General features: G+C 45.9%; 1 protein-coding gene across 1 annotated transcript in view; it reads left to right on the top strand.

Annotated features, from left to right (window-relative positions):
• Nucleotides 1–1,655: 1,655 nt before the first annotated feature.
• LOC133460972 (protein mono-ADP-ribosyltransferase PARP10-like) overlaps nucleotides 1,656–25,737 on the top strand; it is a gene marked incomplete at its 5' end in the record, with an annotated part of 43,373 nt that continues 19,291 nt past the window's right edge. Inside the window, 7 exons of the mRNA XM_061741681.1 lie at nucleotides 1,656–1,830; nucleotides 5,549–5,785; nucleotides 6,565–6,822; nucleotides 12,204–13,060; nucleotides 14,234–14,584; nucleotides 17,305–17,520; nucleotides 23,317–23,416. Of these exons, the coding sequence (XP_061597665.1) occupies nucleotides 1,656–1,830; nucleotides 5,549–5,785; nucleotides 6,565–6,822; nucleotides 12,204–13,060; nucleotides 14,234–14,584; nucleotides 17,305–17,520; nucleotides 23,317–23,416 (2,194 nt within the window). The remainder of the gene's footprint in view (nucleotides 1,831–5,548; nucleotides 5,786–6,564; nucleotides 6,823–12,203; nucleotides 13,061–14,233; nucleotides 14,585–17,304; nucleotides 17,521–23,316; nucleotides 23,417–25,737) is intronic.

Raw genomic sequence — 25,737 nt, 5'->3', positions numbered from 1 at the left:
GATTCGATTCTTAAGATTCAGAATCGATTATCACGCTTTGATTTGATTCCGATATTGATTTGGGTTAGTGTTAATAAAACAGTTTTTTCAGCTGTTGCATGAATGATATGACTGTAGTTCTGTAACATATTAATACTAGTATTATACTGAGATTCAACAGCAAGTATTGCAGCTAATGATGCTGTAAGGACCAATCAGCTCCCAGAATGCTGATAGAACTGTATATATAATATATATATATATATATATATATATATATATATATATATATATATATATATATATATATATATATACTATAACTGCTTTAGGAAACATCGTGGGTCAGAATTACCAAACACATCCAGGGAGGAAACAGAGGACGAAAGAAATCGCTTTTATTTTTTCCCCATTTATGAGCATTTGGTTTTTAACATTTATGCAAATGTAACCCCAAATAAAGCAAAGAAATATAGACAATTTATGCAATTATAGCTGAAAACTTTAATGTTTTCATACCTTTAAACATATTTAAAGGCAAAAACATGACACCAGTTATTCTCGTGTCCAACAAAACATTCCTTTTTTGGGCAAAAACAAAAAAGTACCAAAAGTTGTAATGATGAAAAAAAAAAAAAAATTTTTTTTTTTTTTTTTTAAATCGATCTTTAGACATGTGAATCGATTTTTAGGAATTAATATGAGAATCGATTTAAAATCGGAGAATCGATTTTTTCAACACAGGCCTAGTAGAAACATGTACATCTTTTACAGTTCAAAATCCTTCTGTACGTGTAGTAAATATCTAATCTAACATCATAAATATCTAATCTAACAACATAAATATCTGATCTAACAACAGAAATATCTAATCTAACAACAGAAATATCTAATCTAACATCATAAATATCTAATCTAACAACATCAATATCTAATCTAACAACAGAAATATCTAATCTAACAACAGAAATATCTAATCTAACAACATCAATATCTAATCTAACAACAGAAATATCTAATCTAACAACATAAATATCTAATCTAACAACAGAAATATCTAATCTAACAACATAAATATCTAATCTAACAACATCAATATCTAATCTAACAACATAAATATCTGATCTAACAACATAAATATCTGATCTAACAACATAAATATCTAATCTAACAACATAAATATCTAATCTAACAACATAAATATCTAATCTAACAACATGAATATCTAATCTAACAACATAAATATCTAATCTAACAACATAAATATCTAATCTAACAACATGAATATCTAATCTAACAACATAAATATCTGATCTAACAACATAAATATCTAATCTAACAACATAAATATCTGATCTAACAACATAAATATCTAATCTAACAACATAAATATCTAATCTAACAACATGAATATCTAATCTAACAACATAAATATCTAATCTAACAACATAAATATCTAATCTAACAACAGAAATATCTGATCTAACAACAGAAATATCTGCGGCTGAAATATCTATTTTTTTAAATACAGCGGCTTGTATGCAGGTGCAGCTTATAGTCCAGAAAATACGGTAGTTTAAGACCATGGTTTTTATTCTGTTCTCTCCTTTAACACCGGCTGTATCTCCAGGATGCCTGGAGGAAACCTGGAGGAGGTGGAGGGCAGGACGGAGGAGGAGAAGGAGGAGGAGAGGGAGAACCGGACGCTGCAGGTGCTGCAGGTTCCTGCCGGCGTGGACGAGGAGCTGCTGAGTCTCTACTTTGAGAACCGTCGGCGTTCAGGAGGAGGACCGTTGGAGTCTCTGAGGACGGAGGACGGACGCACCGCGCTGCTGTTTGAGGATGCTGAAGGTGATTACACCGCGCTGCTGTTTGAGGATGCTGAAGGTGATTACACCGCGCTGCTGTTTGAGGATGCTGAAGGTGATTACACCGCGCTGCTGTTTGAGGATGCTGAAGGTGATTACACCGCGCTGCTGTTTGAGGATGCTGAAGGTGATTACACCGCGCTGCTGTTTGAGGATGCTGAAGGTGATTACACCGCGCTGCTGTTTGAGGATGCTGAAGGTGATTACACCGCGCTGCTGTTTGAGGATGCTGAAGGTGATTACACCGCGCTGCTGTTTGAGGATGCTGAAGGTGATTACACCGCGCTGCTGTTTGAGGATGCTGAAGGTGATTACACCGCGCTGCTGTTTGAGGATGCTGAAGGTGATTACACCGCGCTGCTGTTTGAGGATGCTGAAGGTGATTACACCGCGCTGCTGTTTGAGGATGCTGAAGGTGATTACACCGCGCTGCTGTTTGAGGATGCTGAAGGTGATTACACCGCGCTGCTGTTTGAGGATGCTGAAGGTGATTACACCGCGCTGCTGTTTGAGGATGCTGAAGGTGATTACACCGCGCTGCTGTTTGAGGATGCTGAAGGTGATTACACCGCGCTGCTGTTTGAGGATGCTGAAGGTGATTACACCGCGCTGCTGTTTGAGGATGCTGAAGGTGATTACACCGCGCTGCTGTTTGAGGATGCTGAAGGTGATTACACCGCGCTGCTGTTTGAGGATGCTGAAGGTGATTACACCGCGCTGCTGTTTGGGGATGCTGAAGGTGATTACACCGCGCTGCTGTTTGAGGATGCTGAAGGTGATTACACCGCGCTGCTGTTTGAGGATGCTGAACGTAGGTTTGTCCCGATCAGGCCTGGACTGGGACAAAGATTCGGCCCTGGACGTTTTGGTCCAGACTGGGCCACTACATTTCGCGCGCAGATACTGAGCCAACTCGCCTCGTAAACACACAAGCCCTTAGTAACGCTACTATACTTAATCATTTGGATCATCAAATTGTTATTGGGTCACCAAACCTTTGGTGCCATTTGGGGTCCCTTATAGTTTGTTGAGGGTGATGGTTTAAAAACAGCTGAGGGGTGTCTGGGTTGGGACGGGGCTTGGGGTCTCTGGTTTTCATTTGGATAAATAATTTGCAGATAATTTGCAGCATATTGCAATCTATTTACCATATTGGCCCGAATATAAGACGGGTTTTTTGCATTGAAATGAGACTGAAAAAGTGGGCGTCGTCTTACATCCGGGGTCTAGACGTTATACCCATTTACACCACTAGATGGCGCCAGATATCTTTAAAGCAAATGCTGAACTGAACTCCCCAGGACAAAGGAACCCCTGTCACGAAGAAGAAAAATAAAAATAGTGGTAGCACGAAAAAGAAAAAGAAAAAATAGCAGTAAGAAAGAAAAAGAGAAGAAAATAAAAGAAGAGATAACAGAAAACGGAGAAACGTAGCGACAATCTGGAGAAAAGTGGGTGAAGAAGTTATGATGCAAATTTCAAGATCATGATTTGAATGAGGCAAAATAACAGGCTTTTTCTCTCAGATATTTTGTTATAAATATTTGTTTCAGAAGTACTGTCATTATTTTCTGTATAAATATTGAATTTGGTGTTCAAAAAGTCTTTTTTCGAACTTGAGTCTTGAAAAAGAGGGAGTCGTCTTATAATCAGGGTCGTCTTATATTCGGGCCAATACGGTAATATCTCAAAAATATTGTGTAAAGACCTATGTATATTATATGATATTATTGTATTGTAGGACTTCTGGAGACCCCCCTAAATATAAATGCAGATGTTTTATTGTAACAGTATAATCAGTGTTTTATTAGATTTAACTGCATAATGTGAAACAGTCATTAAACCATAAACACTGACTGAGATAAATATGTAAAGCATATTTGGTATGTTGTTAGATCAATGTCCTTCATGAACAAATAGGACTGTGGGCAGAAGAAAGGTGCATGTTGATACTAATTAAGGAGACCCATATTTAGTGCTTTTATTTTAAAGGCGTCTCGCCGAGAAATTGTAAACATCCGGCGCTTCGGACTTTAATGGTACAAGTTTAACGCAGTAGAAAGTGTGTCTGTAGCCTGTCGTTGGGCCGGCCAGGTATTCTTTACACAGGGAAGTCACTGGGTCTCTGTATGAGTGATGTGTGAGAGATAAACGGGCAGCCATTGCCATGCCATTATTGAACGGCCCACCGGGAAAACCCCCGGTACTCCCTATGGCCAATCCACCCCTGGTCCCGATCACGGTTTTTTAGCTCCCGATCACTTGAGTTTGAGTTCCTGCCGATCCCGATTTTTCCCGATCCGATCACTTTTTTTGGCTCCCGATACTTTTCCGATACTTTTTCCTGATCAGATACATTTTGGCAATGAATTAAAAAAAAAAATAAAAAAAAAGGACTAAAGCTAAAAGAGGTAGCAATAACATCCAGTCAAACTCCCAAACAAGAAAATTAAAATACTTTTTGGCTTAACCTTAGTGCAACATAATGAATGAATGAATGAATGAATGAATGAATGAATGAATGAATGAATGAATGAATGAATGAATGAATAGCAGCAGCTTAATGCAACATGAACAGATAGAACATTTCACAATTAAAACCATGTTAGTTTCACTTACTTCGTCACTTCCTGGTGGCTGGAAGTGACGTTAAATGCAACGATATATAAAACCATTTAATATATATTAAAAACATTAATAACTAGGTATGTCCCCATACTTTTCTGGCCGATACCGATGTTTTACCGATGTTTTACCGATACCGATGCCGTGATCGGCCGATCGGGACTACACTGATAATAATAATTATTCCGTCTCCCAGCCGCTGCCAGGGTTCTACTTCTTAATAATAATAATAATTATTATGGTTTCAGCGGCCTCCAGAGTTCTGTCCAGACGAAGGAGTTAATAATAATAATAATAATAATAAGAAGAACTAGAAAATTTCTGGAAATTTTGATATGGGCATGCCCTACTGCCCATTCGACCCCTCTTACTGCTTTGGTTTTGGGCTGTAGTGGTTGTGTTTAGGGTGGTTCTATGTCAGTTTGAGGTGTTTTTACGCTTGTATTTCATTCATTCCTGTGCTCCCAATAGTTATTAATGGGGCGCGCTTTTTGGCATCTAGCGTTGCCACGGTAACACTTTTGACTGAGAATAGTAATGCCCATCGAGGCACGATGGAGACGCATCTAACGATGTATGCCATGCATGAGTGCATGTTCCGGTTCAGACCGTATTAACGGACGAAAAAGAGTGCGGAATAAAAATAATAAGAAAAGGGAAACCTTCCTGTATACTAATATATCGCCTTCATTTTCATGTTTTTTCTCGTTTTTTCGGGCGTGTTTCATTTTTTGGGGATTTTTCTTTTCCATATCAGAGCGGGGTCATGCTGTACACCCGCTGGTGTGACGTGGGACTTTTGCAACTTTAGCTTTTTAGCAAAATGCTAGCAACATTGCCCTTTGGGCCATTCTGGACGATTGCAATATGTTCATGCCACTACTTGGCATGCCCATAATTATAATTGTGTCTCCAGCGGCCTCCAGAGTTCTCTCCAGACGTCACCAGGGTTCTACTTCTTAATAATAATAATAATAATAATTCTGTTTCCAGCGGCCTCCAGAGTTCTCTCCAGACGTCACTAGGGTTCTACTTCTTAATAATGATAATAATAATAATAATAATTCTGTTTCCAGCGGCCTCCAGAGTTCTCTCCAGACGGCACGTCCTCCACGGCTCGGAGCTGACGGTCAGACGACCGCCCAGCAAGGACCGGCGGCGGCTGCTGCTGCGGGGAATCAAACCCTCCACCAGCCTGGAGATGGTGGAGCTGTACGTGGAGAACGTGGTGGTGGACGGGGAGGACTACACGCTGCACCGCCCCGCAGGAAGTGATGTCGTCCTGGTGCAGCTCCGCCAGCCGCTCTCGCAAGGTGAGGAGACTCTGAAAACCCTAATAATTAGCATGATGAGATTAACATGTGTTGTAGTACAAAAGCGTCCCGTTGTAATGATGTTTGTACAATAAACCATTGCCTAGCAACAAGCGTCCAAAGTCAAATTTAATTTGTAATATCTCAAAAACTGTAATAATTGGCTTAATGAGGTTGAAAAGATGAAAGATCTTTTTGTACGAAGTGAACCGAGTCTGGGAAAATGTGAACGATGTCTCGACGATAAATTTCGGCCGAGCACGCCGTAGGCACGCCGTAGGCACGGCGTCATTTTGACGCAGAAGCATAATTCAGCCTTAAGTCTGAGTGTTGATCACCTTGCTTGACCCTTCAGCCACGTCCGGCAGCTCTGAAAGAGCCAGAACAGCTGTCGACGACTTACGCGTTGTCGTTTGTCGGTAGACCAGGAATCCCCCTCCTCCTATCAAGAGGATAATCAAGAGAAATCCTGCTATCATAAATCCAATTATGAAGCATCTTCAACGTCCTCGACAGACAGAATCACCAAACACAACGGTTTCCAATGTTTCCAGGAATCCATTGTGTATCCAACAAAAAATGTCCCATCGGGGCAGGAGGGCTCCCTTACCCCCTGACTTCTTGTCGCAAAAATTTGGTCAATTGTGCTGAGAGACCAGTTAATCAATTCCATGATTGTAGAGTTTCTGAGATTTCCTGTCTCTCAGCTCCAGGTTTTTCTCTTCCATCCCCCAGATTTCCCGTCTCTCAGTTCCAGGTTTTTCTCTTCCACCCCCCAGATTTCCAGTCTCTCAGCTCCAGGATCTCCCGGAGACCCCTGGACGGGGTCCAGGTCCGTCTGGAGCGTCTGGACCGGCCCAGTTCCGTCCTGGTGCGGAACCTTACCCCCAGAACGTCGTACGACCTGCTAGCGCTGTACTTTGAGAGCGAGCGAGGGGGCGGAAACGTGGTGACGGAGGTGACGGGGGTGACGGGGGTGACGGAGGTGACGGAGCTCACGCAGGGAGCAGCCAAGGTGACCTTCGCCAGCGCTGACGGTAGGTTCAGTTTCTCCATCTGGGACTCAATGTTTCACCGTTTTACCGTTAACTTAGGCAAAGCAAGTTTATCTGTGGAGCACAATTCAACACAAGGTCATTCAAAGTGCTTTACATCAACATTAAAAGTGACAAGACACAATTAAAGCTGCAAGCAGCGATGAACAGGCCCTCGCGTGTGCAATTTGCACCAATGAAGGTCAAGTACTCAAAACCGAGTCCGATGACACCACCCACGACTCTCTATGTCAAACCATTCAAAAGTTATAGCAGAGAATAGTTTTCTAGGGGGCGCTGTTGAGCCGTTAGGCAACGCCCATTAATGCAAACCATGAAATATCAAATTTATCGCCAGGCCTGGCTTGCGTGCCAAATTTGGTGCCTTTTGGGGAACTATCAAATATGGACCAATCAGATGAAGGGGAGTGCGCTTTTTGGCGTCTAGCGTCGCCACGGTAACGCTTTTGAAAGAGAAAAGTAATGCGTGTAGTCGCAGGATGTAGACGCACATTTTGATGTATAACACACCTGGGTGTACGTTACGGTTCGGGCCGTATTAACGGCCGAAGGAATGGCATAAATTGCGCCAAAATTACACGATTAATTCAAAATTTTAAAAATGGCCGACTTCCTGTTTGGTTTCGGCCATGGCTCCAAGAGACTTTTCTTTAAGTTGCGCCATGATACAGGTGTGTAGCGATTTTCGTGCATGTACGTCAAACCGTATTGTGGGGCTTGAGGCACAAAGTTTTCTAGGGGGCGCTGTTGAGCCGTTAGGCCACGCCCATTAATGCAAACCATTAAATATCACATTTATCACCAGGCCTGGCTTGGTGCAAAATTTGGTGACTTTTGGGGAACGTTTAGGGGGAAAAAAGGACCTCATTTTGTCAGAAGAAAGAAAGAATAAAGAAGAAGAATAAAAATTCCTACAGATACAATAGGGCCTTCGCACTGTAAGTGCTCGGGCCCTAATTAAACAGTAAATAAAAAATGAAATAAAATGATAAAAGAGGTAAAATAATAAAAAGCACAAGTTGTTAAAAAGTAAGGGCAGCAGAGTCCAACAGGTACCATATTTTCAAGACCATACGGCGCACCGTACGAAAAGGCTCCGTGTACACACATGGAGCGCTGCCTTACAACAACACACACAGGCATACAAGTATTTAAAAATAGAGCGGGAGCAAAAAGGAGTTTAATTGTACCGTTATTGCATTAATCAAACCCATCAAAGTCCTCGTCTCCGTATCTGCATTAAAAAAGCTGCGCTAAATCAAATATGCCAGTTCCACTTTCCTCGCTGTCAGAGTCTCTTTCCCCTCGGAAATGATGCCGGCTTTTACGAGAGCTGGAAAAACTGTCCCAGCAGACGTTAGCCCACGTTAGCATCTACAATCCATCTGCAAACTGTGTCGTAACTTGCCCGGCGTTGCCTTAACTTGCCCGGCACTGCCTTAACTTGCCTGGCTTTGTCGTAACTTGCCCGGCACTGCCTTAACTTGCCCGGCGTTGCCTTAACTTGCCCGGCGTTGTCGTAACTTGCCCGGCGTTGCCTTAACTTGCCAGGTGTTGCCTTAACTTGCCCGGCACTGCCTTAACTTGCCCGGCTCTGCCTTAACTTGCCCGGCGCTGCCTTAACTTGCCCGGCGTTGCCTTAACTTGCCCGACACTGCCTTAACTTGCCCGGCACTGCCTTAACTTGCCCGGCACTGCCTTAACTTGCCCGGCACTGCCTTAACTTGCCCGGCACTGCCTTAACTTGCCCGGCACTGCCTTAACTTGCCTGGCTTTGTCGTAACTTGCCCGGCACTGCCTTAACTTGCCCGGCGTTGCCTTAACTTGCCCGGCGTTGTCGTAACTTGCCCGGCGTTGCCTTAACTTGCCAGGTGTTGCCTTAACTTGCCCGGCACTGCCTTAACTTGCCCGGCTCTGCCTTAACTTGCCCGACGCTGCCTTAACTTGCCCGGCGTTGCCTTAACTTGCCCGGCTCTGCCTTAACTTGCCCGGCACTGTCTTAGCTTGCCCGGTGTTGCCTTAACTTGCCCGGCACTGCCTTAACTTGCCCGGCGTTGCCTTAACTTGCCCGGTGTTGCCTTAACTTGCCCGGCGTTGCCTTAACTTGCCCGGCGCTGCCTTAACTTGCCCGGCACTGCCTTAACTTGCCCGGAATTGCCTTAACTTGCCCGGAATTGCCTTAACTTGCCCGGAATTGCCTTAACTTGCCCGGCGTTGCCTTAACTTGCCCGGCGTTGCCTTAACTTGCCCGGCGTTGCCTTAACTTGCCCGGCGCTGCCTTAACTTGCCCGGCACTGCCTTAACTTGCCCGGCGTTGCCTTAACTTGCCCGGCGTTGCCTTAACTTGCCCGGCGTTGCCTTAACTTGCCCGGCGTTGCCTTAACTTGCCCAGCGTTGCCTTAACTTGCCCGGCACTGCCTTAACTTGCCCGGCTCTGCCTTAACTTGCCCGGCTCTGCCTTAACTTGCCCGGCTCTGCCTTAACTTGCCCGGCTCTGCCTTAACTTGCCCGGCTCTGCCTTAACTTGCCCGGCGTTGCCTTAACTTGCCCGGCGTTGCCTTAACTTGCCCGGCGTTGCCTTAACTTGCCCGGCACTGCCTTAACTTGCCCGGCACTGCCTTAACTTGCGCGGCGTTGCCTTAACTTGCCCGGCGTTGCCTTAACTTGCGCGGCGTTGCCTTAACTTGCCCGGCGTTGCCTTAACTTGCCCGGCACTGTCTTAACTTGCCCGGCACTGCCTTTACTTGCCCGGCGCTGCCTTAACTTGCCCGGCACTGCCTTAACTTGCCCGGCACTGCCTTAACTTGTGCGGCGTTGCCTTAACTTGCCCGGCGTTGCCTTAACTTGCGCGGCGTTGCCTTAACTTGCCCGGCGTTGCCTTAACTTGCCCGGCACTGTCTTAACTTGCCCGGCGCTGCCTTTACTTGCCCGGCGCTGCCTTAACTTGCCCGGCGTTGCCTTAACTTGCCCGGCGTTGCCTTAACTTGCCCGGCGTTGCCTTAACTTGCCCGGCTCTGCCTTAACTTGCCCGGCTCTGCCTTAACTTGCCCGGCTCTTTCTTAACTTGCCCGGCTCTGCCTTAACTTGCCCGGCTCTGCCTTAACTTGTCCGGCTCTGCCTTAACTTGCCCGGCGCTGCCTTAACTTGCCCGGCGTTGCCTTAACTTGTCCGGCTCTGCCTTAACTTGCCCGGCGCTGCCTTAACTTGCCCGGCGTTGCCTTAACTTGCCCGGCGTTGCCTTAACTTGCCCGGCGTTGCCTTAACTTGCCCGGCGTTGCCTTAACTTGCCCGGCTCTGCCTTAACTTGCCCGGCACTGTCTTAGCTTGCCCGGTGTTGCCTTAACTTGCCCGGCACTGCCTTAACTTGCCCGGCGTTGCCTTAACTTGCCCGGTGTTGCCTTAACTTGCCCGGCGTTGCCTTAACTTGCCCGGCGTTGCCTTAACTTGCCCGGCGCTGCCTTAACTTGCCCGGCACTGCCTTAACTTGCCCGGCGTTGCCTTAACTTGCCCGGCGTTGCCTTAACTTGCCCGGCGTTGCCTTAACTTGCCCGGCGTTGCCTTAACTTGCCCAGCGTTGCCTTAACTTGCCCGGCACTGCCTTAACTTGCCCGGCGTTGCCTTAACTTGCCCGGCTCTGCCTTAACTTGCCCGGCTCTGCCTTAACTTGCCCGGCTCTGCCTTAACTTGCCCGGCTCTGCCTTAACTTGCCCGGCGTTGCCTTAACTTGCCCGGCACTGCCTTAACTTGCCCGGCACTGCCTTAACTTGCCCGGCACTGCCTTAACTTGTGCGGCGTTGCCTTAACTTGCCCGGCGTTGCCTTAACTTGCGCGGCGTTGCCTTAACTTGCCCGGCGTTGCCTTAACTTGCCCGGCACTGTCTTAACTTGCCCGGCGCTGCCTTTACTTGCCCGGCGCTGCCTTAACTTGCCCGGCGTTGCCTTAACTTGCCCGGCGTTGCCTTAACTTGCCCGGCGTTGCCTTAACTTGCCCGGCTCTGCCTTAACTTGCCCGGCTCTGCCTTAACTTGCCCGGCTCTGCCTTAACTTGCCCGGCTCTGCCTTAACTTGCCCGGCTCTGCCTTAACTTGCCCGGCTCTGCCTTAACTTGCCCGGCGCTGCCTTAACTTGCCCGGCGTTGCCTTAACTTGTCCGGCTCTGCCTTAACTTGCCCGGCGCTGCCTTAACTTGCCCGGCGTTGCCTTAACTTGCCCGGCGTTGCCTTAACTTGCCCGGCTCTGCCTTAACTTGCCCGGTGTTGCCTTAACTTGCCCGGTGTTGCCTTAACTTGCCCGGTGTTGCCTGGTCGTTCTCATGGTTCTCATCGTTCTCAACTACATCTGCAATTACGCGCCCATACTTCCCCCTTTAACGTTCTCATTGAGGCCTCAACTACGTCCACCTTACAATAACAAATTGGGCGCACATTTTGAAAAAAATATAAGACTTTTATATGCTCCTTATGGTCGTGAAAATACGGTACATCTCATTCTTACAACGGCAAGAATCACGTGTCCATACGGTCAAAACGTACAAAGACCGGCTCAAATACAGGATTACTGAAGTAATCTGTAACAATTCGTACGGTGAATTAAACCAATCTGACACTTAAAGGAGCCGTGTGTAAGAAATGGCCAAAACTGGTACTGCAGTCACTTTCAAAATACTGTTGAGCGGCGTGTACCCTCCCCCTCCTCCCCCCGCGAAAGGCCGGGGAGGTCCTTCGCGGGGGGAGGAGGGGGAGGGGGGGAACCATAAATCAGCCTTAAGGCTGCAGCGGCGTGGGAGCGATGGATGACTGAGGGAGAACACAGTTTCACCAAGAGTGGAAAGCAGCGCCGGGGAAGTTATGCCACAGTTTGTAGATGGATTGTTGATGCGTGGGCTAACGTGTCTGCTGGGGACTGCTGGCTTTTGCAAAAGCGTGCATTTCCGAGGCGCCGCACGGCACGGAAAGAGACTCTGACAGCGAGGAATTTCGGACTGGCACAGCTGATTTAGCGGAGCTCTTTAATGCAGAAACAGAGGATGAGACTTCCATGGGTTTGATTAATGTAAAAACTGAAATAAAGTAGCCTACAATCAAACAAAGTTTTGCTCCCGCTCTATTTTTAAATACGCACACTTGTGTGCTTGTGTGTGTGTTCTGCGGCGCGTGTGTGTGTAGACGGCTCTTTTAGGGTCGGCGCCCCAACTCCTCTTTTTAAACTGGAATATCCTGGCTTGAGTGCTGTTGTCAGTGACATAAGTATTTGAAATGAACATGATTTTTAAATGTCTGTTGACATATCGGGGTCATTTTAGGATTCGTTTTATTATTGGTCTTACATACGGCTCCTTTAAACCCAACCGTCCTCTTCCTCCCAGCCGTGGACGCCGTCCTGGACCGCCTGCACCGGCTGAGCGGCGCCGACCTGGAGGTGACGGCGTACTTCCCCTTCCTGCTCCCCCCAGAGACAGAGACGTCCCCCCCAGAAACGTCCCCGGACCAACCGGACCCCCCAGAGACAGAGACGTCCCCCCAACAGACCTCCCCGGACTCTGAGACCCGGGAGGTTCTGGCAGAAACCTTGGACCCTCAGACCGAGCCGGGGCCTCCCCCAGCCCCAGACGCAGGCCCGGCGGGCCTGCAGGCGGGGCCTCCTCCAGCCCCAGACGCAGGCCCGGCGGGGCCTCCCTCAGCCCCAGACGCAGGCCCGGCGGGCCTGCAGGCGGGGCCTCCCTCAGCCCTGGGCCCCCAGCCAGCCTCAGATCCACTTCCTGGGGGGGCGGGGCCGGTCCTGGAGCCAGACCCCCCACAGACGTCCCCGGACCCCCCAGAGACTCCAGAACCCCCACAGATCCTGGTCCCCGTCCCAGACCCGGGCCCGCGGGCCCTGGTCCAGTCCGGATCCTTCCAGAGCCTGGTCCTGGCGGGCCGGCCGGGCTGCAGCGTCCGGGCCAGCGAGGACGGCGTGTCGGTCACCGGGCCGGACAGACGGGAGGTGGAGCAGCTGGAACAGAAGGTCCTGGACCTGCTCGGGGCCGCCGTGGAGGCCCGGTTCCCCGTGGAGCCGGACCGGGCCCACTTCCTGCTGCGGGAGGACGTGAGGGCCCGGCTGCTGGAGGCCGTGGGGGGGGCCGCCCCGGACCCGGCCGTGTTCACCGTCTCCGACGGAGACGTGGTGGTGACGGCTCTGACCCGGGACTCGGCCGACCGGGCCTGGGCGGTTCTGCAGGACCAGGTGAGCGGCTGCTTTTTATTGTCACTTTGTCTTTATTGGACTTCAGTTCACTTGGTGCTACCACACTGCGGTTTGTTTACACCATAGACATATATAAAGGCTAGATGACTCGTCCGCGCTGCTGCCAATGCAGAGCGACGTCGTCACACGGCGGCCATCTTACCACAGGAGACTCGCTCACTCATAACATTGTGTTTAATGGAGCCTGTTCTGCTTAAACAACCTTAACTTGCTCAATTCTCAACAGATTTTCTAACAGTTTGGTTTGTTATGAACGTCAGAGATGTAGTTATGACACTGCATACTTGTGAATAATTATAAACATTGAAAAACGTACTTTTATATGAAAATAACAAGAAACAGATAGATATGACATGGTATTTATATTAAATCAATATTTCTATAGTATTCTTAGTAATATTTATATTTACATGATAACATATATACATATATATTATTACCTTATAACGTGTGTATGTGTATATATATATATATATATATATATATATATATATATATATATATATTATATTACAGCTTCTTTAAAATCCGTCACAACAAATCCTGAAATTAGAGGTAGATTGGTTAATAATAATAATAATAATAATGATAATAATGATAATAATGAATGAGCATGGTGAATTAGGTGGACTTTTTTTTTGGACTATCGTCTATGTGCTGCATGATTAAGTCGTTTTTCGAAAAGAAAAGATACAATTTCAACATGTCCAAGCATCTCGAATCATACCCATGTTAATGCCGTTTATAATAAACCAAACCGTTTGTAAATCCGTCAAGATTTCAGTAAGTTATGAGTATTTTTGTCTGTACAGACCACTCACCCTCCAACAGCAACAACTATAGCGCACCAGAGAGTGTCCTGTGGCAAGATGGCCGCCGGTGAACGACGCTGGACACTCCGCCTTGAGTCATCTAGCCTTTATATATGTCTATGATTTACACTCACGAGGGTGCCAACATGGCCGCCGCGTCCCAGATTGCACCTTGGCGACCGAGCCCTATAGAATAAACCTAAACAAATTACTGTTTTGAGCCGAGCTTGTGTTTTAAAGTGTTAAAAGTGTGTAAAGTGTGTAAAGTGTAAAGTAAACTGTGTGTAAAGTGTGTGTAAAGTGTGTAAACTGTGTTAAAAGTGTGTAAACTGTGTTCCAGGTGAGCGGGTTCCAGGTCCTGGTGGACGGGGGGGAACCCTGCATGCTGCACTGCAGGGAGTGGACCCGGTTCCACCAGGCGCTGCCCCTGACCCGGGTGGAGGTGGGGGACCGGGTGGAGGTCCAGGTCCAGGTCCAGGTCCAGGTCCAGGTCCTGACCCTGAAGGGGCTGGAGCAGGACCGGCGGGCCTCCATCCTGAAGTTCCTAGCCACGCCCCTGCAGCGGGAGACGGTGGTCGCCATGGCGCCGGGAGTCCTCAAGTACCTGCAGATCCACCAGCACCAGCTGCTGGCGGACATGGACCAGGTGACCATGGACCCCCTGGAGGGGGGCGGAGTCTCGGGGCTCAAGGTGAGGACCATGTTCCCCCCGGGGGTTTATGTTTATAACCTGGACATGGACCAGGTGACCATGGACCCCCTGGAGGGGGGCGGAGTCTCGGGGCTCAAGGTGAGGACCCCCCCCCGGGGGTTTATGTTTATTGTTAGGTCTAATACAGGAATCGTCAACCCAACATGTTTAGATCCATATTGGACCAAAAACACAAAAAACTAATAAGTCTGGAGCCGCAAAAAATGAAGAGTCTTGTATCAGAATTAGAATGAATATATTAGTTAGAACTGGGGGAAGATTTATCTTTTTCATTATGCACTTCGAGACAAAAGTTGAAATGTCGAGAAAAAAGTTGAAATTTCGAGAAAAAAGTTGAAATGTCAAGATTAATGTTGAATAGAAGTACAATCTCGAGAAAAAAGTCGAAATGTTGAGAAAAAAGTCGAAATGTCGAGAAAAAAGTCGAAATGTCGAGATTAAAAAGGAAAGGAAAAAGGAAGAAAAAAGATTAAAAAAGGAAAAAAGAAAGAAAAGAAGAAAAAAGAGAAAACAAGAGAAACAAAGGAAAAAAAAGAAAAAAAACAAGAAAAAAAGGTCAAACATTTTTGAAAAAGCTCCAGGAGCCACTAGGGCGGCGCTAAAGAGCCGCATGCAGCTCTAAAGCCGCATGCAGCTCTAGAGCTGCGGGTTGCCGATCCCTGGTCTAAATCAACATTACATAAGTTCGTAACGAGGAAAAACAGACTGGCCTTTGGTCTTTTAACACTTCTGCAGAAGGGGGGAGCAAAAGCAACAGGAGCAGAGCCCCCGACAGCAAAACGCTTCCCAAAGTTCCTTCTCCTGCATGATGCTTTTATTAAGAAACTTGACAGGAACTGACCAAATAAGGACAGTGAACAGTAGACAATGGGTGGAAGTGATAACGAGTGATTGAATACTGACACTACAGTAGACAGATGTCACCAGGACAGTCCAAAACCTGAGTAGATCAGGAAGTGGCTGTTGTGACATCTGTTAATAAAGCATGTGACAGTTTCATAAGGACAAAAACAAGTTTAAAGGTTAATTAACCTCACATTTATTACACGGCCCGTGCTCGTCGCCCAGCTCGTGGGGCAGACATGGCAGACATGGACCAGGTGACCAGTCTTGTTGAAAGTCTTGTACAAATGGAACGCGGCATAAGCCTTAGAATGAAGGCAAATGGCGAGAGGCGAAGAGTCGAGAAAAAAGTTGAAATGTTGAGAAAAAAGTCGAAATGTCGAGAAAAAAGTTGAAATGCCGAGAAAAAGGTCTAAATGTCGAGATTAATGTTGGAGTACAATCTCCAGAAAAAAGTCGAAATGTTGAGGAAAAAGTCGAAATGTCGAGGAAAAGGTCGAAATGTCGAGCATCCTCTGCCGGTGGCGAAGAGCATCTCTGAATGCAAAACACCGGATCCTGCAGTGTGGGAGTGAGGGGGGCAGGGTAACGGCCCCTTTTGGGCGGGGGAGAAGGTTTGTCCCCCAAGACTCCTCTTTATGTTTATAACCTGGACATGGACCAGGTGACCATGTTCCCCCTGGAGGGGGGCGGAGTCACGGGGCTCAAGGTGAGGACCCCCCCCCCCCCGGGGGTTTATGTTTATTGTTAGGTCTAATACAGGAATCGTCAACCCAAAATGTTTTAGATCCATATTGGACCAAAAACACAAAAAAATAATATGTCTGGAGCCGCAAAAAATGAGTCTTGTACAAATGGAACGCGGCATAAGCCTTAGAATGAAGGCAAATGGCGAGAGGCGAAGTGTCGAGAAGTAGAAATGTCGAGGAAAAAAGTCCAAATGTTGAGTAAAAAGTCCAAATGTCAAGAAAAAAGTCCAAATGTTGAGAAAAAAGTCGAAATGTCAAGAAAAAAGTCGAAATGTCGAGGAAATAGTCAAAATTCCGTGAAAAAAGTTGAAATGTTGAGAAAAAAGTCAAAATTTCGAGAAAAAAGTCGAAATGTTGAGATTAATGTTGAAGTAAAATCTCCAGAAAAAAGTCGAAATGTTGAGAAAAAAGTCAAAATTTCGAGAAAAAAGTCGAAATGTCGAGAAAAAAGTCGAAATGTCGAGAAAAAAGTTGAAATGTCGAGAAAAAAGTCGAAATGTTGAGAAAAAAGTCAAAATTCCGTGAAAAAAGTCGAAATGTCGAGAAAAAAGTCGAAATGTTGAGAAAAAAGTCAAAATTCCGTGAAAAAAGTCGAAATGTCGAGAAAAAAGTCGAAATGTCGAGAAAAAAGTAAAAATTTCGAGAAAAAAGTTTAAATGTTGAGATTAATGTTGAAGTACAATTTCGAGAAAAAAGTCCAAATGTCGAAATTAATACTGACATTAAAGTAGACAGATGTCACCAGGACAGTCTAAAACCTGAGTAGATCAGGAAGTGACATGGTGACATCTGTTAATAAAGCATGTGACAGTTTCATAAGGACAAAAACAAGTTTAAAGGTTAATTAACCTCACATTTATTACACGGCTCGTGCTCGTGCTCCTCGCCCAGCTCGTGCTTGTCGCTCGTGCCTCTCGCCCGGCTCGTGCTCGTCGCTCATGCTCGTGCCCGTCCTCACCCGACTCGTGCCCGTCGCCCGACTCGTGCTCGTCAGTTCTTGACCTGTTTCCTGTCCCTGTCCCAGGTCCAGGGCCACGCCGTGGCGGTCCAGGCGTCCCTGGTCCAGGACCTCCAGGTTCTAGTTCCTGACTTGTTTCCTGTTTCCAGGTCCAGGGCCACGCCGTGGCGGTCCAGACGGCCGAGGAGTTCCTGCAGGACCTGGTCTCTGGCGTCTGCACCAAGACCATCACGATCCGGGCCCCGGGCGTGACCCGGTTCCTGCAGGAGGACGAGGACTGCAGGAACGTCCTGAAGGAGATGGAGAAACGCTTCACCGTCTACATCCACGCCAAGTGTGAGGCCTGGGAGCCGCTGGAGCAGCAGGTGATTGAATCACTTTTCCAACTGTTGCTCTGCTTACTGCCCCCTACCGGTCACCGCCGGTACCACGCTCTCCTCACGTACGACGCTCTCCTCACGTACCACGCTCTCCTCACGTACGACGCTCTCCTCACGTACGACGCCAGCCACGTTGTGGTTGGTGGTGTAGGAGAACGGACGTGAACGCAAGCTCAAACTACAAGTTTATCTGGGGCTTAAGAGCCGCTGCTCCAGCAGGAAACCACAGCTTCTGTGGTCAGTGGCGTCAGTTCAGTCTTACTAAGGTATGGCAAGGTTACGAGTCCCAGAACTGAACTAAAGTATCAACCAACACGTCCAGCAAATACTCATCACAGAAGTTTATGTAGCTGATCTGTGTGGTCAAGAAAACTGGAACTTATTCAAATGCAGTCTCACTCACTGCAAAAACTCTACATCTTACCAGGAATATTTGTCTTGTTTCTAGTTAAAATGTCTCTTTTTTAGTCAAAAAATCTCATTACACTTAAAACAAGAGTCATCACCAGAAAAATAACTTGTTATTTGACAATTTTCACCTGTTTCAAGTAAATTTTCACTTGAAATAAGTAGAAAAATCTGCCAGTGGAACAAGATTTATCTTCATTACAAGCAAAAAAATCTTGTTCCACTGGCAGATTTTTCTACTTATTTTAAGTGAAAATCTACCTGAAACAGGTGAAAATTGTTGTTTTTTTCCAACGACAATTTGACTTTGTTCTTGATATTTCAACTTTTTTTCTTGAAATTTTGAGAAAAATGTTGAGAAAAAAAACAAATTTGTCGAGAGAAAAGTCAAAATTTCGAGAAAAAAAGTCAAAAATTTTTATGAAAAAAGTCGAAATGTCAAGAAAAAAAGTAACAATTTTGTGAAAAGTTGAAATGTCCAGAAGAAAAGTCGAAGTGTCGAGAGAAAAAGTCAAAATTTTGTGAAAAAAGTTGAAATGTCGACAAAACTTTGTTTTATCGTTTTATTTGACAATTTTCACCTGTTTCAAGTAAATTATAAGTAGAAAAATCTGCCAGTGGAACAAGATTTATCTTCTCATTACAAGCAAATAAATCTTGTTCCACTGGCAGATTTTTCTACTTATTTCAAGTGAAAATCTACTTGAAACAGGTGAAAATTGTTGTTTTTGAGTCTTGTCTTAAATGTAATGAGATTTTTTTTAACTAAAAATGTGACATTTTAACTAGAAATAAGACAAATATTCTTGAGATTGTGAGTTTTTGCAGTGTAAAATAACTAGTGAAATCGATCATGTTGTTCTGATTTGCATTTGTATTTATTCTATATGTATTAAGTCAGTGGTTCTCAAACTTTTTACACTTGGTACCACCTGAGAAAATAATTTGCTCTCCAAGTACCACCTAATGACCAACATTAAAGTACAGTAGCGGAGTAAGTCAAAGTTTTCATGAAAAACATTTTGAAAGTTTTATTTAACAAGTTTATTTAATATTGTTGACAACTGTAACAATCATACACAGATGGAACACTGTGTTTAAAATTGGAAAATTATAAACTATTGTACAAAATCTATCAAAATGCACTGCATATGAAAATGAAATAAACATTGTAATAAAATAAATATAAAACAAATCTTCAATGTTATTTGAAACTGTACTTAAAAATGTAAATAAAACTGTGCTGTGCTGAAATGTTATAACTTTACTGACTTCACTTAAAAAAAGACAAAAAAATAAAAACAGGCTATGCCTGACTACAGTTCTTGCTGTTTCTCAGCTTTAGTGACTCCTTTCTGAAACAGAGACAAACACAAACACAGAGACAGAACAATAAGATTTAAGAATAAAAAGTGTGGAAAAGCATTCAGAATAAGAGTTCCAATTAAACGTCCACAGATATGATGACCACTTACATTAGCTTAATGTGATGGGTGTGCTTGCCTCTGTGAACACAGTCGGGGAATGTCTGGGTCAATGGAGGTCAGCTTCAGTCTCAGGTTGGGCTCAGCCTCCACTCTGCTTCTGTACTTTGTTTTTATGACAACAAGTGAAGAGAAGCCTTTCTCACACAGGTAGGTGGTTGCAAAGGGAAGGAGAGTGCGCACTGCTTTGTCAGAAAGCACAGGGTACTCACTGTACTGCTTTATCCAAAAGTCCAACAACGTTTGCTCTTTGAAAGAAGCCTTCAGTGTTTCATCACAAGATAGTTCTATCAAACTCTCCTGCTCAACAGCATTTAAGTCTCCTGAGACCATGTGGGTAATGTCAATGGTGAAGGGATTTCTCATCCAGCTGCCAGCTCCATCTTTGTGCAGCCCTGGGAAATACTTGCAGAACTGTTCTCCGAGTGAGGCAAGGTGTGCAGCGATGTTCTCCCTCACTCCATCTTCAAGCATCAGGTCATTTTCTGACAAAAAACTCTCCAACGCAGGGAAAGCTGAGACATCACCTGCTCTGACTTTGATTTCAAATAACTCAAGTTTTTTTATCAGTGCATTGATTTTGTCCTGCACACCCAAAACATTTACAGAGAGTCCCTGTAGTCCCAAGTTGAGTTCATTTAAACGAGAGAATATGTCTGACAGGTAGGCCAACTGGCAGAGCCACACTGGTTCCTCAAAAAGGTCTGCGAAGGGGGAGGTTGTTCCTTGCAAGAACAGATGCACCTCTCTGTGTAGTTCAAACAGCCTCGAAAGCACCTTCCCCCTTGAGAGCCATCTTACTTCAGTATGAAGTAAAAGCTGGACATGCTCACTTCCCATCTCCTCACAGAGCACGTGAAATAACCGAGCATTCATTGGTCTGGCCTTGATGAAGTTCACCGTTTTTACAGCTGAATCCAGCACAGACTTAAGCTCTTCAGGCATCCTCTTCACTGCCAGCGCCTCACGATGGATGCTGCAGTGAGTCCAGCGCATCTCGGGCGCCACCTCTCGGATGCGAGCCACTACCCCGCTATTACGGCCAGTCATTGCTCTTGCTCCATCCGTACACACACCCACACACCTTTTCCAGTCCAGTCCGTTCTCTTGCATAAACTCATTTAGTAGTTGGAATATTTGGTCTGCTGTAGTTCTGGTCTGAAGTGGTTGACAAAACAACAAATCCTCCGTAGCTGCACCGTCATTTTCATATCGCACGTAAACCAATAATTGTGCTAAATCTGCGACGTCTGTTGTCTCATCAAGCTGTATGGAAAAATATCGGCTTTTTTTAACGCGTTCAATCAGTGTGTTTTTAACATCGTTGGCCATGTCTGTTATTCTTCTTGATACTGTGTCGTTTGAAAGCGGCACGAAGTTTAACTTCTTGGCAGCATCTTCTCCACACATGATCTTTGTAATCTCTTTGGCTAATGGTAAACACAGCTCTTCTCCAATTGTGTGAGGCTTACCGGCTCTGGCGATCCAGAGGCTGGCACGATATGATGCTTCCTGTGCTTTGCTTGTGGGTGTACCATAGGACTGAATCGCGGACTTTGACTGCTTCAGTCCTTCATGTTTTCGTAAAAAAAAACTCACTGGTTTGTCCGCAAGTGCCGGGTGTTTGGTTAATAGATGCCGGGTGAGATGCGAGGGTTTCATTGATTCATTGGACAGCAGGTCACCACACAGCACACACTGCGGTCTGGGCTCTTCCTCTGTTCCGCTACAAATAAATCCAAATTTGATGTAGTTCTCGTCATATCTCCTTACTGTTTTTTGTCGTTTTTTGGTAGGCCTAACAGTAGCAGGTGTTGTGGGGCGGCTGGTACTGGCGTCACTGTTCGCGCTTGTGCTAGGCTCACACATGTCCTCCTCTTCGGTTCTTGTTGTCTCCTGTTGCACATCTGTTTTTGTTGATTTAAGCCACGACAATAGTTTTGTTGAACGCTTCATTTTTAAAATCCTTGTTATCGTCTGCAGCGGCGGGAATATTGCTGGAAGGTCTTCTCTCCCCCGCCCAATGAATCCCCCAGTGTCATGTGGTTTCTACGGGCCGTTTGGATTGGTGCATTTTCTTTACGTCACCAAAATGCAAACCACGCCCTCGGTCTCCTCCGCTGCTGAAACCACGCCCACTACCAGCTCTCTCCGCTGCTGGAGCGGTCCTTCCTTCAGCCAGTCGGACACGGCGCCGCGGCGGAGCGGATCCGGGTTAAATCATCCAGGTTCCCGGGTGGTTTGGGAGCTGGGTCCTCGGGGGTCTGTCCCAGGCTGGACCAGCTTCATCCTCCGAGATTTTCAGGCAAATCTGTCGGTTTGATCCCCGGTAACGGGCGATGCGCCGCGGATGCGCTCCGGAGCCGATCTGTGCGCCTGCCGTGGAGTTGCGGCGCCCGTCGCGCAGCATCCGCCGGGCAGATCCGGCTGAAATTCCGCTGGTCGGTCCCCGGGAGTCCCTGCTACCAGTCCAGGCCGGTTCCTGCGGTCCCGGCCGGTCGGAACCGGTCAGATTCCCCCGTTAAAGCCGCGGTGATGCACGCTGCTCCAGCAGCGCTGCTCCCGGGCGCCCGGTGTGGCTCCGGGCCAGCGTTCAGCATCCGCCGGGTAGATCCGGCTTAAATAGTGCATAAATGTTATTTATAAACAACTCATATTTTATTTTTTTAACAATAAAGTTTCCATTTGTGAAAATTCAGCTTTCACCTTTTAAATTAGGCTATTCATTTTTTTTTTTTAGTATAAGTGATTATTTTGCGTGCCGTACCACTAGAGGGAGCCCGCGTACCACTAGTGGTACGCGTACCACAGTTTGAGAAAGGCTGTATTAAGTAATAGAATAATAAATACAAAGAGACAGAGTATTTCCATAACTGTATTTAAAAATCAAACATTTACATTTCCCCTGAAGCCGAGAGGTGGAGCTGCCGGACCTTCAGACCCGACTGACGCCCCTGTCTGTCTGTCTGTCTGTCTGACTGTCTGTCTGTCTGTGGTCCATCAGTACAAACATCTGTGTTCTGGTTCTGTCTGTGGTCCATCAGTACAAACATCTGTGTTCTGGTTCTGTCTGTGGTCCATCAGTACAAACATCTGTGTTCTGGTTCTGTCTGTGGTCCATCAGTACAAACATCTGTGTTCTGGTTCTGACTCTACATGAAGAGAGAAACGGTTCCGTGATCCACTGCTCCATGTCCCAGTTTTACAGCAGTCCCATGTTTTAGTTTTTTTTAACACGTTTCTTTATTGGGAAGTCCATGTAGATTATATTACACAATAAACATTTTTTTTAAAGGGTTCGACAGAATACCCCGTTTTATATTTTGCCACACACACAACAAAAAAAAAAAACTAATGAAATAAATAAGGACACAAAACTTAACATAAACAGCCCAAAACACACACACTGCAAAATACGTAATTATAAACAGGTCCCAAAGTTAGTACCAATTACCATCAAACTCTGACTGAAGACAATAATATTAGGAAAAATAAAGTAATAAAATAAAATACAGGACACTCAAAACAACAACAAAAAATAAAATAATAATATTATAATAAAATACATTTAAAAAAAGAAATAAAATTAATAAATAAAAATTTAAAATAAACTGACATAAGAGGAACCCTAAAAAAAATTAGACATGGTTAGCAATATCATACTTCCCTGTAATTAAATTAAATTAAATCAGATTAAATTAATCTTCCAAGTATGCCAAAGAATTAACAAAAGAAAGGATTGGTTCCCAAATATAAGAAAACTTATCAGAGCAACCCCTAATAGCAGTCCCATGTTTGTTGTTGCAGGACGTGTTCACCTTGGCCTGGTTTACAGCGTGTTTGTTGTTGGTGTTTACAGTCCCATGTTTGTTGGTGTTTGTTGTTGCAGGACGTGTTCACCGTGGCCTGGCAGCTCATGTCCCAGGAGAACTTCCAGAAGGTCGTCACGGACGGTTCTGCAGACTCAGCCCCGGTGGATCAGAACAAAGGTAATATCTCCATCAGAACAAAGGTAACATCTCCCCACCGGCCCGTTACCACGGAGACGGAGCTGTGAAGCTGATGCTCCTCAGTAGCTTCACTACCGTTACCACGGAGACGGAGCTGTGAAGGTGATGCTCCTCAGTAGCTTCACTACCGTTACCACGGAGACGGAGCTGTGAAGGTGATGCTCCTCAGTAGCTTCACTACCGTTACCACGGAGACAGAGCTGTGAAGCTGATGCTCCTCAGTAGCTTCACTACCGTTACCACGGAGACGGAGCTGTGAAGCTGATGCTCCTCAGTAGCTTCACTACCGTTACCACGGAGACGGAGCTGTGAAGCTAATGCTCCTCAGTAGCTTCACTACCGTTACCACGGAGACGGAGCTGTGAAGCTGATGCTCCTCAGTAGCTTCACTACCGTTACCACGGAGACGGAGCTGTGAAGCTGATGCTCCTCAGTAGCTTCACTACCGTTACCACGGAGACGGAGCTGTGTAGGTGATGCTCCTCAGTAGTTTCACTACCGTTACCACGGAGACGGAGCTGTAAGGTGATGCTCCTCAGTAGCTTCACTACCGTTACCACGGAGACGGAGCTGTGAAGGTGATGCTCCTCAGTAGCTTCACTACCGTTACCACGGAGACGGAGCTGTGAAGCTGATGCTCCTCAGTAGCTTCACTACCGTTACCACGGAGACGGAGCTGTGAAGCTGATGCTCCTCAGTAGCTTCACTACCGTTACCACGGAGACGGAGCTGTGAAGGTGATGCTCCTCAGTAGCTTCACTACCGTTACCACGGAGACGGAGAAGGAGCTGATGCTCCTCAGTAGCTTCACTACCGTTACCACGGAGACGGAGCTGTGAAGCTGATGCTCCTCAGTAGCTTCACTACCGTTACCACGGAGACGGAGCTGTGTAGGTGATGCTCCTCAGTAGTTTCACTACCGTTACCACGGAGACGGAGCTGTGAAGCTGATGCTCCTCAGTAGCTTCACTACCGTTACCACGGAGACGGAGCTGTGAAGCTGATGCTCCTCAGTAGCTTCACTACCGTTACCACGGAGACGGAGCTGTGTAGGTGATGCTCCTCAGTAGCTTCACTACCGTTACCACGGAGACGGAGCTGTGAAGCTGATGCTCCTCAGTAGCTTCACTACCGTTACCACGGAGACGGAGCTGTGAAGCTGATGCTCCTCAGTAGCTTCACTAACCATCGTTTCCTCATCATCCTGGTCCTCAAACAGCGGAGACTGTTGGGGGGGCTGATAAGAGGGGGGGCCGGGAAGGCGTTGAGAATGAGGCAGGTGGTTATCAGTAAATGTGTGTAGCGGTAAGTTTGTGAACTTCGCTCAGAGCTGCTCCTCAGCCAATGTCCTTGATGTTATCAGGTCTGGTACAGTTCGGATTCGGGGTGTGCAAACAAGGGAACCTCACGATTCGATTCGATTTCGATTATTGGAGCTTCGATTCTTCGATTCTTCGATTATAACGATTGTCGATTCGATTATTGGTGCCACGATTCTTGGATTATTGTGATTTTTAATGCTTTTTTCCATACAAGATTGATTTTGTCTTCATCTGTGGCTACATTTGTAAATAAATAGCCAATCAATGAACTCAGTTCCTCTAACAACACTCATTAAGTAAAAAACAAGGTTTTTTGAACATTTGTATTTTTCAAAGACACAAAATAATGTATTGTATGACTATGTAAACATTGTCTCTTTGACTTCCTTAACTTTGACCAGGGAAAGCTGCACTTGCATGAGAGCGCCCTCTATTGGTGGAAAACACTGAAAACGCTCAAGCCCTGGATTTAATGAGTTCATTAATTCAAGTAAACAAGATATGTATTTAGTGTGAACATATCTGACATATTTACAGTGAACAATAAGAAATGAAATGATTCAGCAGATTATTCAGTCTGGAATCTGGATAGGATAACTAAAAAAAAAAAAAAAAAAAAATAATGAATCGATTCCAAATCGTCACGTGACGCATCGCGATGCATCGACACATCGCGATGCATCGACACATCGGTGAATTGCACCCACCTCTAGTTCTGATACAAGTCCACGGACCCGGTACAGTTCTGATCCAGCTCCACAGGTGTCCTGGGAAGGGGAGGGCTAGTGGGGGCAGAGCGTCTTGTTTTTATTCCACCAGGGAGATTGTGACTGGAGCAGCGGGCCAAGCTGCTCTGCCAAAGTCAGATTATAGAATCAACAATTGTATTGAGAAAAGCAGGCAGATTCTAGTAATTTTTACGTACGACTAAATGTACCAAACTAACGTATCATATCATTATCATATTTCTCCTTCTCT

The sequence above is a fragment of the Cololabis saira genome, chromosome 15 (assembly GCF_033807715.1).
Source record: "Cololabis saira isolate AMF1-May2022 chromosome 15, fColSai1.1, whole genome shotgun sequence".
Classification (NCBI taxonomy): domain Eukaryota; kingdom Metazoa; phylum Chordata; class Actinopteri; order Beloniformes; family Belonidae; genus Cololabis; species Cololabis saira.
Note: the sequence above shows the minus strand (reverse complement) of the source record. Positions and strands in the feature narration are given on the sequence as shown.